Source organism: Chaetodon auriga, chromosome 2 (assembly GCF_051107435.1).
Source record: "Chaetodon auriga isolate fChaAug3 chromosome 2, fChaAug3.hap1, whole genome shotgun sequence".
Classification (NCBI taxonomy): Eukaryota; Metazoa; Chordata; class Actinopteri; order Chaetodontiformes; family Chaetodontidae; genus Chaetodon; species Chaetodon auriga.
Window position 1 is genome coordinate 24,707,047 of NC_135075.1, and position 14,439 is coordinate 24,721,485.

At 46.1% G+C, this 14,439-nt stretch overlaps 2 protein-coding genes across 2 annotated transcripts in view; one reads left to right on the forward strand and one right to left on the reverse strand.

The window, feature by feature from the left end:
* LOC143327869 (plexin-A2-like) overlaps window positions 1-12,868 on the reverse strand; it is a 76,235-nt gene extending 63,367 nt beyond the window's left edge. Inside the window, exons 1-2 of the mRNA XM_076742464.1 lie at window positions 12,455-12,868; window positions 66-1,410 (exon numbers count right to left, since the gene is read on the reverse strand). Of these exons, the coding sequence (XP_076598579.1) occupies window positions 66-1,289 (1,224 nt within the window). The 5' untranslated portion in view covers window positions 1,290-1,410; window positions 12,455-12,868. The remainder of the gene's footprint in view (window positions 1-65; window positions 1,411-12,454) is intronic.
* Window positions 1-14,439, forward strand: part of ora1 (olfactory receptor class A related 1) — a 105,140-nt gene that overhangs the window by 56,418 nt on the left and 34,283 nt on the right. The gene's annotated exons all lie outside the window — the stretch shown is intronic.

Below are 14,439 nucleotides of genomic sequence, written 5' to 3' on the forward strand. Positions count from 1 at the left end.
CTAAATGTGTGTGTGTCTAAATCAAATGGATCACCAGGGCTGTCCTCTTTCTACAGTCCACCTACCGCCTTGGTGCACTGCACGTCCTTTCCCAGCAGCCAGTGCAGCTCCAGGTTTCCCTCTCCCTGGTAGCAGGACTGCAGCCGCTCCTTGATGCGTGTGTTGATCTCTTGAATGGTGAAGACACAGAGAGCAGAGTGGTCTGGAGGGTCGTGGCACTGCTTCTGGCCCTTGGAGAACACGGCAAAGAGCACGTCCTCCTGGGCGCTGATGTTGAGTGACTTTGCCAGAACCCTGCCAGCTTTGGACAGGTAGGCCGCTTGCAGCAGACGGTACTCCTCGCCTCTGTGTACACACCCCACAGGAAGTGACACGTATGAGTGGAACTTCTTGTCACCTTTGCAGAGGCGGATGATGCGAGAGGTGTAAAACAGGTCGCCAGGGGAGCTGCCAGCGGGCATCCCGTTCTCAGGCGTCTCTGGCTGGACGGTCATGAAGTAGACGAAGTTGCCGCTTGCGAAGCCGTAGATGTAGTAGATGTCAAAGTGTGGAACAAGAGCCAGCGTGTCTGATGGGATTTTAATGAGAGAGGAAACAAAGTCAGTGTGAAGCTCGTAGTCCAGCATGGCAGAGGACTCTGGGTCGCGAGGCAGCTTGCGACTGGAGATAGTTGGGAAGTAGTCCTGTTTGCCACCGACAGCTGTGCCGATGTACAGAGTCGCATCCTGACCCTGTGAGGGAACAACAACCCCGTACATTGTGCCTGTCTGGTTGTCACTGGACAGGTAGTGTTCTTTCTTGTGCGTGGGTTCCACGAGGATGAACAAGTCATCTAGCCTCATCAGCTTGCAGACACCCTGGTAGAGACTGCCGCAGGCCAGCAGCCGGTTGTGAGAGTAGTCGATGAGCAACAGTTTGTTAACATTGTCAGTGGAGGCAAGTGGCTCAGAACAGGGCTGGACAATCAGTGGAGGATAACACGCTTTGTTGTCGTACTCTGGCCCTGTATCATGTGATACCAGGAGGGTCAGATTAGCAGACAATTTGTAGATTCGGTTGACAGCTCCGACGTACAGAGTCCCAGTAGACTGATGCACAGTCAGGTGGTTCAGCGACCACTCCCTCCTCTCTGATTGGAAGGTGTTCAGAGTCTGTCCAACAGTCGTCTTTTCATTCACAGAGATTAGAGTCAATAGCCACAGTGCCAGGGGCCATGACATGACCTTAAGAGGACCATGACCTTTAGTGAGGCCGCAGTAAGTCCATCCTTTATCCAGGCACGTTCCCATCCCCACGGGGCTCCGAGAAATACCGAGCTCAGACAAAACACTTGGGGTTGTGTGTCAGCAAGGAGCAGGATTGCACTGAAAAAGATGAGCTGAAGTGCAGTCTTGTGATCTTCACATATTTCTGAAAGAGAAAAGAGAGATATTTGTTTTAAACTCAAACGATCCTTGATTCTTTCAAGGGTGAAAAACTGCTTTCACTGTATCATTAAACACTCCATCTACAACCCTAGAAATATATGTGCTTGTTTTCCCTCTATCACTGCTTAGTCAGACACATGAGACATCAAAGAAACAAGTAATCATTTGTTCAAACTGTCTTCCCATATTTACTAGCCCGAGAGATGGTCCAATATTCCCCCCATCAACAGGGGGGCTCATTGTATTTGCCTCTCTCTAAGAGAGAACTAACTGTGGCCTATTACTTGAACAAAGCGGCGACACACTGTGGCTGTGCCTTCCCTCTGTTTGGGTGGCTAATTAAATGATCCAAATGTATTAATTATGTGCCCATATTTTGGGCTCCCTGTTTTCCTTTCTCCCCTCCGCCTCGTTCATTTAAATGGTTGAATCCAGGAGGAATTAATCACTCTCCACTGCGGCCGACATTCCTAAATTAATCAGGCTTTTTCCAGGGATGGCAGGGAGTCATTAGAGATTCAGAGCCAGGCAGCATCAACTCTCACACTTCCCTGTTTAATTTCATTAGCATATTTTATGTAGATGTTTCCAGGGACAAACAACCCTCATACACATGATGGACTGTAGGATGGACGAGTTAGGCGCATGACAAGGGATGTTTGATGTGTTTTTTCCCCCTTGTCATAACTATTGTGTGATGTATGTTGCAGTTTGATGCCTGCTGTTTCGCAGACAAAATAACCTAATTTGGAACAAAAAACGGGTTGCTGTCTCAAAATAAAGGCAGATGTTTAGTGAAGGCAACACAAGGATCGTAGATAAAGTGGCTTCACGTACGACGTTACTTCATCGAAGTCCATTAATGGAGTAATAAAACTGCCCGCATTGGAGGACGGACCATAAATTAAGACACCTACATCGCCCTAAATCCTGTCAGTGTGCCACCAGAAACCTCTCCAATCTGGCTTCCAAAGGCAGCCCCCCCCCACCCCCTTTGTCCTCTACTTTGCCACATCAGCAGCCCCTTCACACTAATATTTAAAAAAAAAAAAAAAACATTCAACCCCCTTCAGTGAAATTTCCTCTAAAGATATCGCGCCAAGTGCTAGAAGGCTTCAGCTCAAAGGCAACTGTCTTTTTTGGCTGGAGCTAACGCAAACAGGGTGTTTCCTCAGTGAGACTTCCTGGTATAAGTAAAGGTTAAATGAAGACAGCCATGTCAGATCCTAATGTGAGGGTCATGACGGGTTGGGTGCTCTCCGCTGGCTGACTAACAGGACGTCCGGCTGAGTTGAGCGAGAGCCAGGGATGGAGCGGATGGACTGACACTGAGCTGGCTGGGCCAACTCCAGCTCCACTCCAGCATCTCCTGTCCATCTGTCCCCACCAGGCTCACACCGGGGGACAAGTCACTCGAGTGTCTCGACCTGCTCAGCTCAATTTGGCAGGCTCCGTGTGAGCAACCCTACCAGTAATTGGCCACCAAAGAGTAACATCTGTCGCACTCCGTATTGCTGAATTTAAATCTGAGGTTTGTTTGTTTTTCTCTATTTATAATACATGACATTTACTCAGACCTGTATGAATCAACCTTAGTCACACCCGGCTCATCTATCTTTATTTATCCCGGCTTTAAATGTTAGATGCCAAAAGCTTCTTCTTTTCTGTTCTTGACCATTTTTTTTTATCCAACTGGACATAAAAACTGTGTTAGCTTTTACTACTTCTCAGAAAGCTGAGATTTGGCAGGACATGTTGGCTCTTATATTTACAGCTTCTTTATTTTGGGCAAAATGGTGTCCAGCAAATTCCTTCTGAAAATCCTTCAAATCATCTGCTTTGCAAGCTGATGAGTCCCTGAACCAGTTTCTGTGTTGATGTAGCCACAATTTTCTTTCATTTGTCCGTTTCATGTGAAAACGCTATGAAAAGAGTACTCAGGCATTTTGAAATGCTTCAGAGGAAGCTGTGACAGTCCGTCATTTTGATGGCCCATGGGTAAACTAAAATATAAACTCTTTGCAGCATTCATGTGTTTGTTTTCAGTGAACCAAGCTGCCTAAACCTGAGGTCAGCGGAAACCTTTACTCCCTGGAGTGCAAACCTTTTTCTATATCTTTCCTCTGCTTTTTGATGTAGGCTTTTTAGTGAGAAGGGGATGCTGGAATGGGATGTAATGTAGGCTATTAAAGAGCTGTTTGAAAGTGGGCGGGTTGGATCACGAAAATCTGACTCAATCTTTTGTGCGTATTCTTGAGCTGCCACAAAAAGACGCAGACAAGTGATTTTGTGTTTACCACTTCACAAAGGGCTGTTTCTACTTCGTGGCGTCCAGCAGAATCCCATTGCTTTGAATTTCTCCTGTTCAAATCGCACCGCAAACTTCCAGGTGAAAACCTCCGGCGTCATTTGCATTTTAATCTAATCAGAAGCGCTGTTCTCGACTAGAAATAATTAATAAGAGGTCTAACATAAATAGCAGACAAAATGATATTTGAGAAGCCAGATTTGAGTCTGGCGTGACCTTAAAGAGACACCATCAGTGCTGCCCAGAGGTTAATTCAGTATTGGGAGTCTCCAGTCAAACCCTCAGAGGAATTACACAACAGGGCTAAAAACAAGAGGAGAAAATAGGAAGTGCTGGTGGCAAACGAAGCCGGGCAAGCATGCAGGCAAGCAGCAGCCTCGTCGTTTCATCCATTTCTGTTCTCCCGGCTTTAGTCACGTCTAAGGCGTGCAGTCATGCTGCTCAGTGTTTACCCTGGATTATAGAGACAACTCTTTGCCCTGCGCAGTCCTCCCTGCTGAATTCTCCGCCTCGCCACTCAGACACGCTCCAGCCCAGACGTGACTCATTCACACTCACACACAGGAACATGGTTTGCTGAGGCCTCTGGGGACGCGAGCTCTCAGCAGGGACCAATAACAGCGCAGAAGAGGGAGAAGCCGGCCTCTTGTGCTCCACAAACATGACCCTTTGACCTGGATCGAGATCAGTGGAACCAAAGCCATCCTTTGGGTTCAGCTTTTATTGGGGTGAAATGCTGTCATAGCTTCTGTAGCGCCCTGTTAGGCATGATTCATGGGACAGAAGGGATGGTTAGCTTTTTTCTAGCTCTTGTTTGTTTGACCCATCTGCCATCAGAGATGAACTAAAACGTTCATGGGGGATATTTCTTTGTTAGGATGTCTATCCACATCATTTTCACTGCTCGCTCAGGTTTGATAGCTAGAAGTGGGGTTTTGTCAGTGACTAACATTTTTCTTGTGGTAAATTCGCAAGTTGCTGTAAGTTTAGTGAAAATGAATAGCAGCTGTCATGAATGATATCACTGATGGTGTATAAAAATGGTGATTTTTCTTTTGTAGTGAAGATTGCACCTTTTAAACTCAGTGGATAATGTGAAAAACTCATAACTATCTTTATTCTTCAAGCGTTCACATTTTCAAGACATTACATTTTCAAGCACCAGCAATGAGGTGGCACATCGTGATCTTTTCACTTAAAAGAAAGGCAGATTTAGAAGGAACAGCACGGTGCTCAAGTTTATCTTGTTTATGTTTTGGATTATAGATTTGTGTGAGATCGGGAACACTGTCTGCAGAATACACCATGATCTTTCTAAAGGTCAGGAGAAGCATCTCTGCTCTCACGCTTAGTCAACAATGGGAGTCACTGTCACTCGTATCAGAGGTGATAAAAACATTTTTTTGTTGTTGCTGTTGTTTTTTGTGGCCTAGATTTATAAGACTGCACAAAAGCAATAATGGTATAAGACCACAGGGGCGGAAAAGTGTCTGAACTACAATAGTCATAACAGATTCTGTCCTCATGATTACAAGCCAGCAAGGCAGGAACATGCAGGGGGGGTTTTTTTGTGTGTCACTAGGTTTTCCAAAACGGTGCTGCTAATGAAAGTTGGGACTTTATAAAGTTTCTTTGTGGAGATCATCTCAGATTCAGGGACTGAAATGTTTAGCTGCAACACTTCCAGGTAATGTATTGTGCAATGTTTGCGCTTATGGTCTTATCTAAACCCCCACGGCCTGATGAGATACTTTTGTCTGGGGTTTTCAGCAAATACACATGGACGAGTCATTCGGGGGGAGGGCCTGCGTTGTACACATTACACATGAATGAGCTGGGAGGGCGCCAGCCGCAACATAACTTGACTTCCAAATGAATAAATGAAGGCAATTAGTAGATCTGTTTACAATGTTGTGGAGACAGAAGTAGGTCAAACGTGGCAGAGACAGGAGGGAGGAGGGAGCCAGCAAGCCAGAGCCAGGGGCTGTCGCTGGTACCTACAGTGATGAGTCGGGGAATTAGGACATGAAAATGCCGTCTTTATTAACGATGACTTATAAATGAATGTCATACTGAATCACAAGGGACCTGTGGGGTTTATTAGGAAAAAGAATGTTTTGTGATCAGTCCACCGTGTTTTATCTGTGGCTGCCCAGGGCGTTTGGCTCCGCCTCATAAGGCCCCTTCACAGAAGCCCAGAGCCTCAGAGGGCATCATGTGCAGCGCGGAGGCTCACGCTGCAGATACCCACAGGATATCTCCACTTTGATGCCACACAGTGAAATTTTGTGACAGTTGGCCTGTGGTTAATTTTCATCATTATGTTCTACAATGGAAATTCAAACAGCATTGCTCCCCCCTGACATTTCTCTTAGTCAAGGGGGAAAAAAATCTTACAACCAGTATTTAGATTAATGATGCTAACACTTTGTGATGCTAGTATTCTCTAGGAACCAGCGTGAACTGCTGTAAATTCATTCAGTTTTGTTGTCAGCTCTTCTGGCATGTCATTGGCATGATTTCGTCTCAGCAAAAAGGAACCGTAATTGTCTTTTTTGTCCATACTTGTTGTTTAGTTTATTGGTCAGCGCAGATATTGCACACTTTAGGACTCTCCAGCCAGCCACTAATCTTGATGGTAGAGCAGTGGAAGATGTCTGCAGGGAGCAGTAAAACAACACTATGTCATCGCTACACGCTCTGCTCTTAATAACTGCAGGATGCTGCGAGGGACCTGGGCAGAGGCAAATGTGACATAGGGGACCAATTCCAACACATCGCCACAACACAGTCAGCAGCCTCCTCTGCAATGCATGCCATTATCTTAGGCCGCATGCATTATACATGCAGATACAGTACTATGTCTGAAATTGCTGTTAAGAGCAGGACCAGATGAAGGGCACTGCTGCCACAGTCAGATTTAACCATGCATGCCTTTCTCCTCCCTTCCCTCTTCTCAGCTCTGTCTCCTCTTCCATAAATCTCATTGTCGGTCTTCCCTGGTTAATGGTGACCTCAAGCAGGCTCCTCTCAACTGCCGAAGCTCTCGTGTTGCATATATGATGAGCATAGAGGGGAAAGTCAAAGTGACCTCCAGCACTGTGATGAAAACCCATGCAGCTCGAGTGCAATAGAGGGTCTTCTATAATTCAGTGACCGCAGAAGAAGACAGAGCGAGCTGCGTTTGCTTGTAGAGTCACACAGCATGTGCGTGTGAGCCGTGCTGCAGCGGCTGCCCGGCACCCCTCATCATTAATGTCGCTTAAGTGCAAAAGGAAGAAGAACAAGGGGTAAACAGAGGAGTCCAACCGAGGCTCGGAGTGATCTGTGGACAGAGCAGCTGAGGGGAATAAAGATTGAGGCTGGTGAAATGTGAGCTCTGCTCTCGAGCCCAGAGACAAGTATAGAACAGCTCTCCAGTTGTGTTTTTTTTTGTACTGTAAGAGCACTCTCTCTTAGCCATTTTTGTTTGGCTCAGTAACTACCGGCATGATATTCAGCCTCTAGCGTGGCTGTAATTTTATTGTCTGTTCCCATCGTCTGAGTTTTTGTCTTTTTTTTTTTTTTGTCCGAGTTGACATTTCTGCTCAGACTGATTCTGTTACAGATGTGCAGGGCTATATTGTGTTTGCATGCATAAATCATGGAGACCTGACAGGGAAAATACATTACATTTGGCCAAGACCAGACCCTAGCAAGTGTGTGAATGAGTAAAATAATCAAACACAGTGATGCAGAGCACCCATGTGAAGCTGTGAAGCACATATGTCCATAATTCCCACACCACTGCACACAGAAATCAAAGAACATATTCCAAAGAAGCCTGTATGTTTCCTCGGCTTCCTCCCTCTTTGCCCATATGGCTTTGTGGGGTGGAGGATGCCAAGGTTGGAGGTATCTGGCACGAATAATTACGATCAAAGAAATTACAATGCAAAAGGAACAGCTGCTACCTCCACTGCTGACAAATCACTGTGAGCAAGAGGAGACAACGAGAGACGGCGAGCGAGCGAGCGAGAGAGAAACAGGAAAGAGGAGGAGAGATGGTGCGTGTTCTACTATTCAACAACTTTCCCTCTAAGTATCTGCTGCTCCAAAACCCATTTAACATTTAATCCGCTGTACAAATAAGGCCTTTGGTGGCCATTCACCCAAAAGCTGTACAAATACAAGCATCTGCCCGGATTATCTCAGTCTGTCTCCACGGTCGGCCCAGCCCAGCTTGTCCCTAAGTCTAACCTACTCTGAAACTCTATCCCGTCTGAATGTAATTTTGGGCAAATGCATAGAAATCTCCTCAATGTTCAGAAATAGAAATAGCCTGGTTAAAAGTACAGTACCCTAGCGATCCAGAGGTCTACCAGGACTGCAAGCACAGGTGACTTTCACTCAAATAGAAATTCACCAGAAGGCAAATGGGATGCAAGTTTTTGAAATCTTTTTACAAAAGCCCCTCAAGGGATAACACAAACTGGGGAAAACAGTAAAGAATTTACAGCGAATACACAGCAGAGAACATTTCCCATCGCTGTAACTTGTCCTTCTTGATAGGACTTGATCCTCAAATTAATATTGAATTCTCTAAGTCTATTAAGTAAGTGCCGTCCCACCTGGTTTGCGGCTGCCAAGGGCTGAACACTGCAGCAGTCTCGGATGTAGTCCAGGTGCTCTGGGCTTCTGGGACATGTTGTAGGTGACTGATGACTTACTTTTTTCAAAGACCGGGCCGAGCAACTCATTCAGCAGGTGTTTGCTTGCCAAATAGTGGCGTTAACATTCCTCCAAAGACTGTCAGCGAAAGTCACAAGGGAGAAGTAATTCAGTTGTGTCCTCCTTCCGTAATTCAGTTTAGTTGAGTTGAATTAAGCACATGCTCTTTTTTAATCTGTAACCTTTAACTTCCATGAATAATTTCTTCATGGTTTTAATGGGTGAATACCCCGAACTGCACGTCATGTCCTTTGAAATTTGCTTTTTCTGTGAAGTGGCTGGTGAATGTGGATATTGTTCAAAAGACAAAATGTTGTTTATTGGGAATTTCACCTACTTCCACTGACAGGCCATGAAGAAAGCACTAGAAATGGAAAACTGTTTGAGTCGGATGCATTTGCTGAAATGGAGGGAGGTCGTTGGATTTGCCATGGTTTTACCACATTAGGACCAATTTCCACACATTTTTCATATAAGACATTCTCCATGACCAGCATTTGCATTTCTAGTCCTAAATTAAACCTCTACATTTTAATTGATAGCTCATTTGAATGTTCTAATGCAAGGCTGTATGATATTTTCAGAGGTTAGCACCATCCAAAGCTGACATCCGGTGGTGTAGCATTGCACCCCCGTAACACTGGAGGGCTTAGAGACAGATTTTTAAAAAGAAAGGTCAAAATTGGTGCCGAAGAGGCCGAGATACAGTGACTTTCATTCCCAGTATGAGTCAACGCTGGATCCTATATTTCTCATAATGCAACTTGATAGCATCTTCAGTTAACTCACCCTGCCAGGTAAACGTCCACGTCTTTCAAACTCTGCACTTTCAGTGAAAATCTGTGGACTCCAAAGCCCCAACCTGAGATAACCCAGATGATATCGCGAGCCTATTTTCTCAGACTTTGGAAAAGCTCCTCCAAAGCCACAGAAAACATTATACAGCTGTTCCCTAAGCTGAGCAGTACTTCTGTTGATGAGTAAAGTGATTCTCATGTGTAAAATCACTGGAGCGCCCCTTTAAGAAAAAAAAGAGATTACAAACTCTTCAAACTTAAAAGTCATGTGTCAATACTTTCCTAAGAAAACAACACATGTGACATCCCTCAACTTTGTGTGTGTGTGTTTGTCTTTCAACCATATGCTTTCTGCTTGCACAAGTGCCAGAGAAAATCATGCAAAACACACATATCAGCAAAGTTATTGCACTGTTTGTATCAACAACAGTGTGACAATCTGGAGGCGATGCGCCATATTGCAAGACCGCCATCACTGCATGCTGAGCGCTGCCAAAGCTGCCATCTGGCAGGTGAGCTGCACGCTTTCCACTTGTACCTCTCCTCCCTTTCACTTCTCTCCTCCGCTGTTTGTCGCCACCTCTCTCCTTGTCTAGTCCTGTCTTTATTAGTCTTTCTCACTCCTGCTATCTTTTCCACCTCTTCCGCTCCTCTCTACCCCTGTATATCATCCCTTTTCTCCACCTTTATCTACCTGTGCATCCACCTCCCTGCAGGCCGGGATCACACGCTGAAACAAGAGGAAGCGTGAAGATTGAAAAGGGGGATGGAGGAGAGGGAAGCGTGAGGACAAGAGCATATCGGTCGTGCTTGATGATCTGCAGCATTTTGTTCTCTCTCCCTTTCTTTCGTGCTCCCATCGCTGTTGCTTTCATATCACTGTTTGCGTCTCTTCTCATTTTGTCGCTCTCTCCTGCTCTCTGATGTATACACTCCTATGCAAAGACTCGCTAGTCAGTGCGCACACATGTAACAAGCACAAACATGCAGTACGATGTGCACACGTGCAAACACGAACACACACACACACTGGGGGTTCTCCTCCTTCTTCTTCCTCGGGCTGTAGCATCTGAACAGTCGTGTTTAATCAGTGTCTCCGTGGGCAACGGGGGTAGCAGTAGTGGGAGGGGGGTGAGGGTTGGAGGTGGGGGGTCTCCAGCTCTGGGTAGTAGCAGTGAGCTGCTGTGCACTCACACACCGTGTAATTGTGTTACATACACTAATTCGCCTGATGTACTATTGTAGCGACTGCGCGTCGCCTTTGCCCCTGACCCACATCACGCTCCCTGATATTCAAATTGCTCCAAAATCAATGTCACGGATTGAACTGCTGGTCATTTAAATCAAAGGCTGTTTTTCGCAGCTGTAGTGGAGTTGTGTTGGTGACTTCTTGCTTTGTTTTTCTGTCTTCTAAAACCGACAGTGTAGCTCATTAATCTCTGTGGAAGTGAAGAGAACACTTAACTCCGGGCTTGTGGCTGAAGATGACAGAGACAGATGTTCTAAATTACTTCACCTACACTGGTCCGGCGTTTCCTCCGGGGTCAAAAGACTCCAAACTCGTTTCACACGGAGCCCCTCTGCAGTCAAAACCGCCATTACAAAGATGTGAAAATACAACACTCAGCAAAGTGGAATCAATAAACAGTCCAACAGAAACCCATTTTTAATGCTTCATTTAGTCGGCCATGACCTGTTTTGACCAGTCTGACCCGATGTTGTGAAAAACGGTATGAACATATGATGTTCACCCAAATGAACCTTAAACCTGCTGTAGTAGTGTCTCAACTCATCATTTCAGGTTACACTGAATGATCCACAGACGTGAGATTTCAACAAACGATTTCTTTCAAAGCAGCTCCAGTGAGATCTGATCACAGATCTGTGGATTAGCCTGAGTTAGCGGCACATTGTCACTCCAAAGACAAATGTCATTGAAATGATTATCGTCATTCAAACATATTCCATTGCATTAGTGTGACAGCACAGATATAAAGCCTCGGCGTGTAAGGCCAGAAACATCTGCACGCCTGGAATCCACGAGTGAGGGGGAAAATGTCTCTCTTTGTATTTTAGAATGACTGACCCTTCAACGAGCCTACATTGGTTAACCCTCAAATACGTTTCTAAAACTCCTTAGATGAACAGCAATCACCACACGCCAAACCTCCATTTCATTTGTTGCTGTCAAACGCAGCAAAAGAGAGAGAGAGAACACTAATGTGGAGATTCATTTAAATTCTAAAATTAGCAGGCAACTGATAAAGTGCCGGAGCGCATGACTGGCATGAGCACGCCAGGAGAGAAGCCAATCTCTCTCCCTCTCTCTCCCTCTCCATGAGAGGCTTTACCCACTCTGGAGGGGCCGGGAGAATAAAAGCTAGTCCAACTGGCCGGCCAGATAAGCCGGACCAGAAAGAGTACACAGAGGGGAGAGGGGTTCATCTGGTTTGCATGAGGGGTGAGAGTCAAAGAGATGTGAATCCAACAACCAGCCCTCCACCACCCCTCCTCGCCCCCTCTACTACCATTCAGACACACACACAGACGGGGGGATGCACTCGGTCAACAGCATTATTGGGGTTGGCACCGCTGAAGCTGTGTGTGCTTTAGTTCTTTCAGGCTCCATCTCGGCGGCTGCCCAGCCTTATCAGCGTCCCAGTGGCTCCTGCTCTGCCCCGGCTGCCAAGGCTGCCCGAGCTCCGGCCGCAGGAGGCAGGAGGCAGGGCAGCAGTGGAGGAGTGACTATCTCCAGGCTAAATACTTCACTCTGGTATTCTCCCGATGACCACTGATCTGATGCTCTGGCCAGAAGTGTCCACATGTGTAAAGAGCTCAGGAAAAATCTGCATGAGCGGGCTCCTCTAGCAGGCTTTGTCTAAAGTAGAGGGATTTATCCTTCTATTAATGCAATAATTTGCACCAAACCTACACAGTGCCGCTCTGCCTCCCGTCTGTGATGTACTGAAGATGAGACATCTGTCTTCACAGCATCTGTCCACATCTGTCGGTTGTTACAGGTGGCCACCAGAGAACTCATTTCATTATATGCTCATGCAATATTTTACATACTACCTCGCGCACAATGTCACTGGGCGTCTTTCACTGCGTCCGAGGCGCGTAAAGTCTACCCAACTTTACCCTTCTGCACACTGCCGGGCTGCACTACGGGCTGCTGCTCAGCCACTAACAGTAAAAGATGGACTACTCACCTTGAAATAAGAGGAGACTCATTCATGAATAGCGCAGATCCGATTATTTCGCTGGGATTTTGGGGGGGAACGTCCCGCGTCTCAGCCAGTCAGTCAGCGGATGAGTGTGGACGCCAAATACAGCGAGATAAACTGCCGGTTAATGGATTCTACGCGCCGCCCGCGAAGTCATCTGGACAGCAGTGAGCATCTCTCGGTCAGCCGCTGAGAAGGAGCCGGTATCAAGTGACCCTCCCACCTCGTTCAGGGATTGATCATTTTCTGTAACAGACAGCCACACAACCTCTCTCTCTCTCTCTCTCTCTCTCTCTCTCTCTCTCTCTCTCTCTCTCTCTCTCTTTCTGGATGCCGGTGCTACATGAAGTCACCCATCAGTTCACTTGCACCTCACGTACAGTGTGCGCTTTTAGACCCAGCCTCCGTCGCGTCATCCTCTGGCACAACTTGAGCGCTTTGCAATAATACATTTTATGTCTGTTAGGCATGTGGACTCTTCAAAGTGTTTGTGGATTTATGCATCAAGGCCGATGAAAATTAGTGTTTTCCAGTATGGAGAAATGAACAATACATTTAATTCAAAAGATATATATATATATATATATATATATATATATATATATATATGAATTTGGCCCAGCCTGCGTATGTTATCAGCAGCGCACAGAATGGAGATAATGTCAGTGTCTAAAATAAGCTTATTTGTCAAATGATTGCTATCTTTATGTATTTGTATACTGACTTCTTTCCACGTGTACAAATGTCTTGTATTTTGGTTTATTTCATTCTCTTTAGTAAAAATGTAAAAATGTGGTTTTAGAAGAATGTGAGGGAAATGATGTTGCAGCTGCTCACTTGCTGGTTCGGCCCATCTCACCCAGTCAGATAGGCGGGCCCGTTTGAGCATTTTTTAAATGAATAATATAACCATTCACACATTTTACAGTTGATTCAAATTCGCTTTATTTTCATTAAGAAGTCCAGATAAAAACACAGCAGCATGCACGCCAAGTTTCCGTTGAAATACTGCCATCTGTAGGCCGAGTCAGTCAACCACACATCTGTCTGTGACAAAGCTGTGATCCAGCGCTTTGTTTTAGAGAGGAAACCTCACTGTGGAGCAGTGTTCGCTTTCTGCTTCAGGTAACCGTTCACACACATGTGACTGCTGTGTAGGAGGGTGTATGTGTGATGCATGGCCTTTGAAGGACAACTGCATGCATGCACAGCCAGTCAGCAATGTGTCCAGATGAAACCCACCGCTACCATAGAACTGCTTACATTGCTGAAATGCTCAGTAGGCACTTCTGACAGTTTTCCTGGTGTTGGTGGGGGGGCACACAGGGTCCAAGGGCCAGCTGTCTGCCCCTCATTATCTGCCATTTGGTGGGTTGGAGATGAGTTGGAGATGTCAGACAGGCTACCTGTTAGGGCCGGGCAGCTCTGGGTGGCCGGCGGACTCCCTGAGGGCTGACCAGATGGCAGCTACTCCTCGCTGGCCCCGCGTCAGGCGCTGGGGTTCACGAGGCCTTGTTACACACAAACACATTACTGTAACGCAAAAACACACACGCCTGCAGACATACAAACACATATGAAAACATACACTCTGGGCAGGCACATGCACAGTCGCAGTGCTGGAAATAGGTATGCAGATGCGCACAGGGCTGCAGGGAAAACTGCAGCTTCATGTGAGGGAGAAAAAGAAAAGCGGTGTTGAATTGGCTTTTAGACTCGTGTGATGATGTGATTTTGCTATCAACAATTCATTTATAATTGATAGCATGCTTGTCTATGTGGACTGAAACCCAAATGTGAACCAATTTATCAGATTTGTCAGTAAAAGAGCTAAAATACACTACATACAGTAAGGGGTATAGTAAAATCCAAGCAAAGCATGATGATTCATTCTCGTATGAATGACCCACCGTAGCTGTTTTTTAATGCCGGTGGAGGCAGCGGTGTAGACGGGGAGCGGAGCTCAGTTG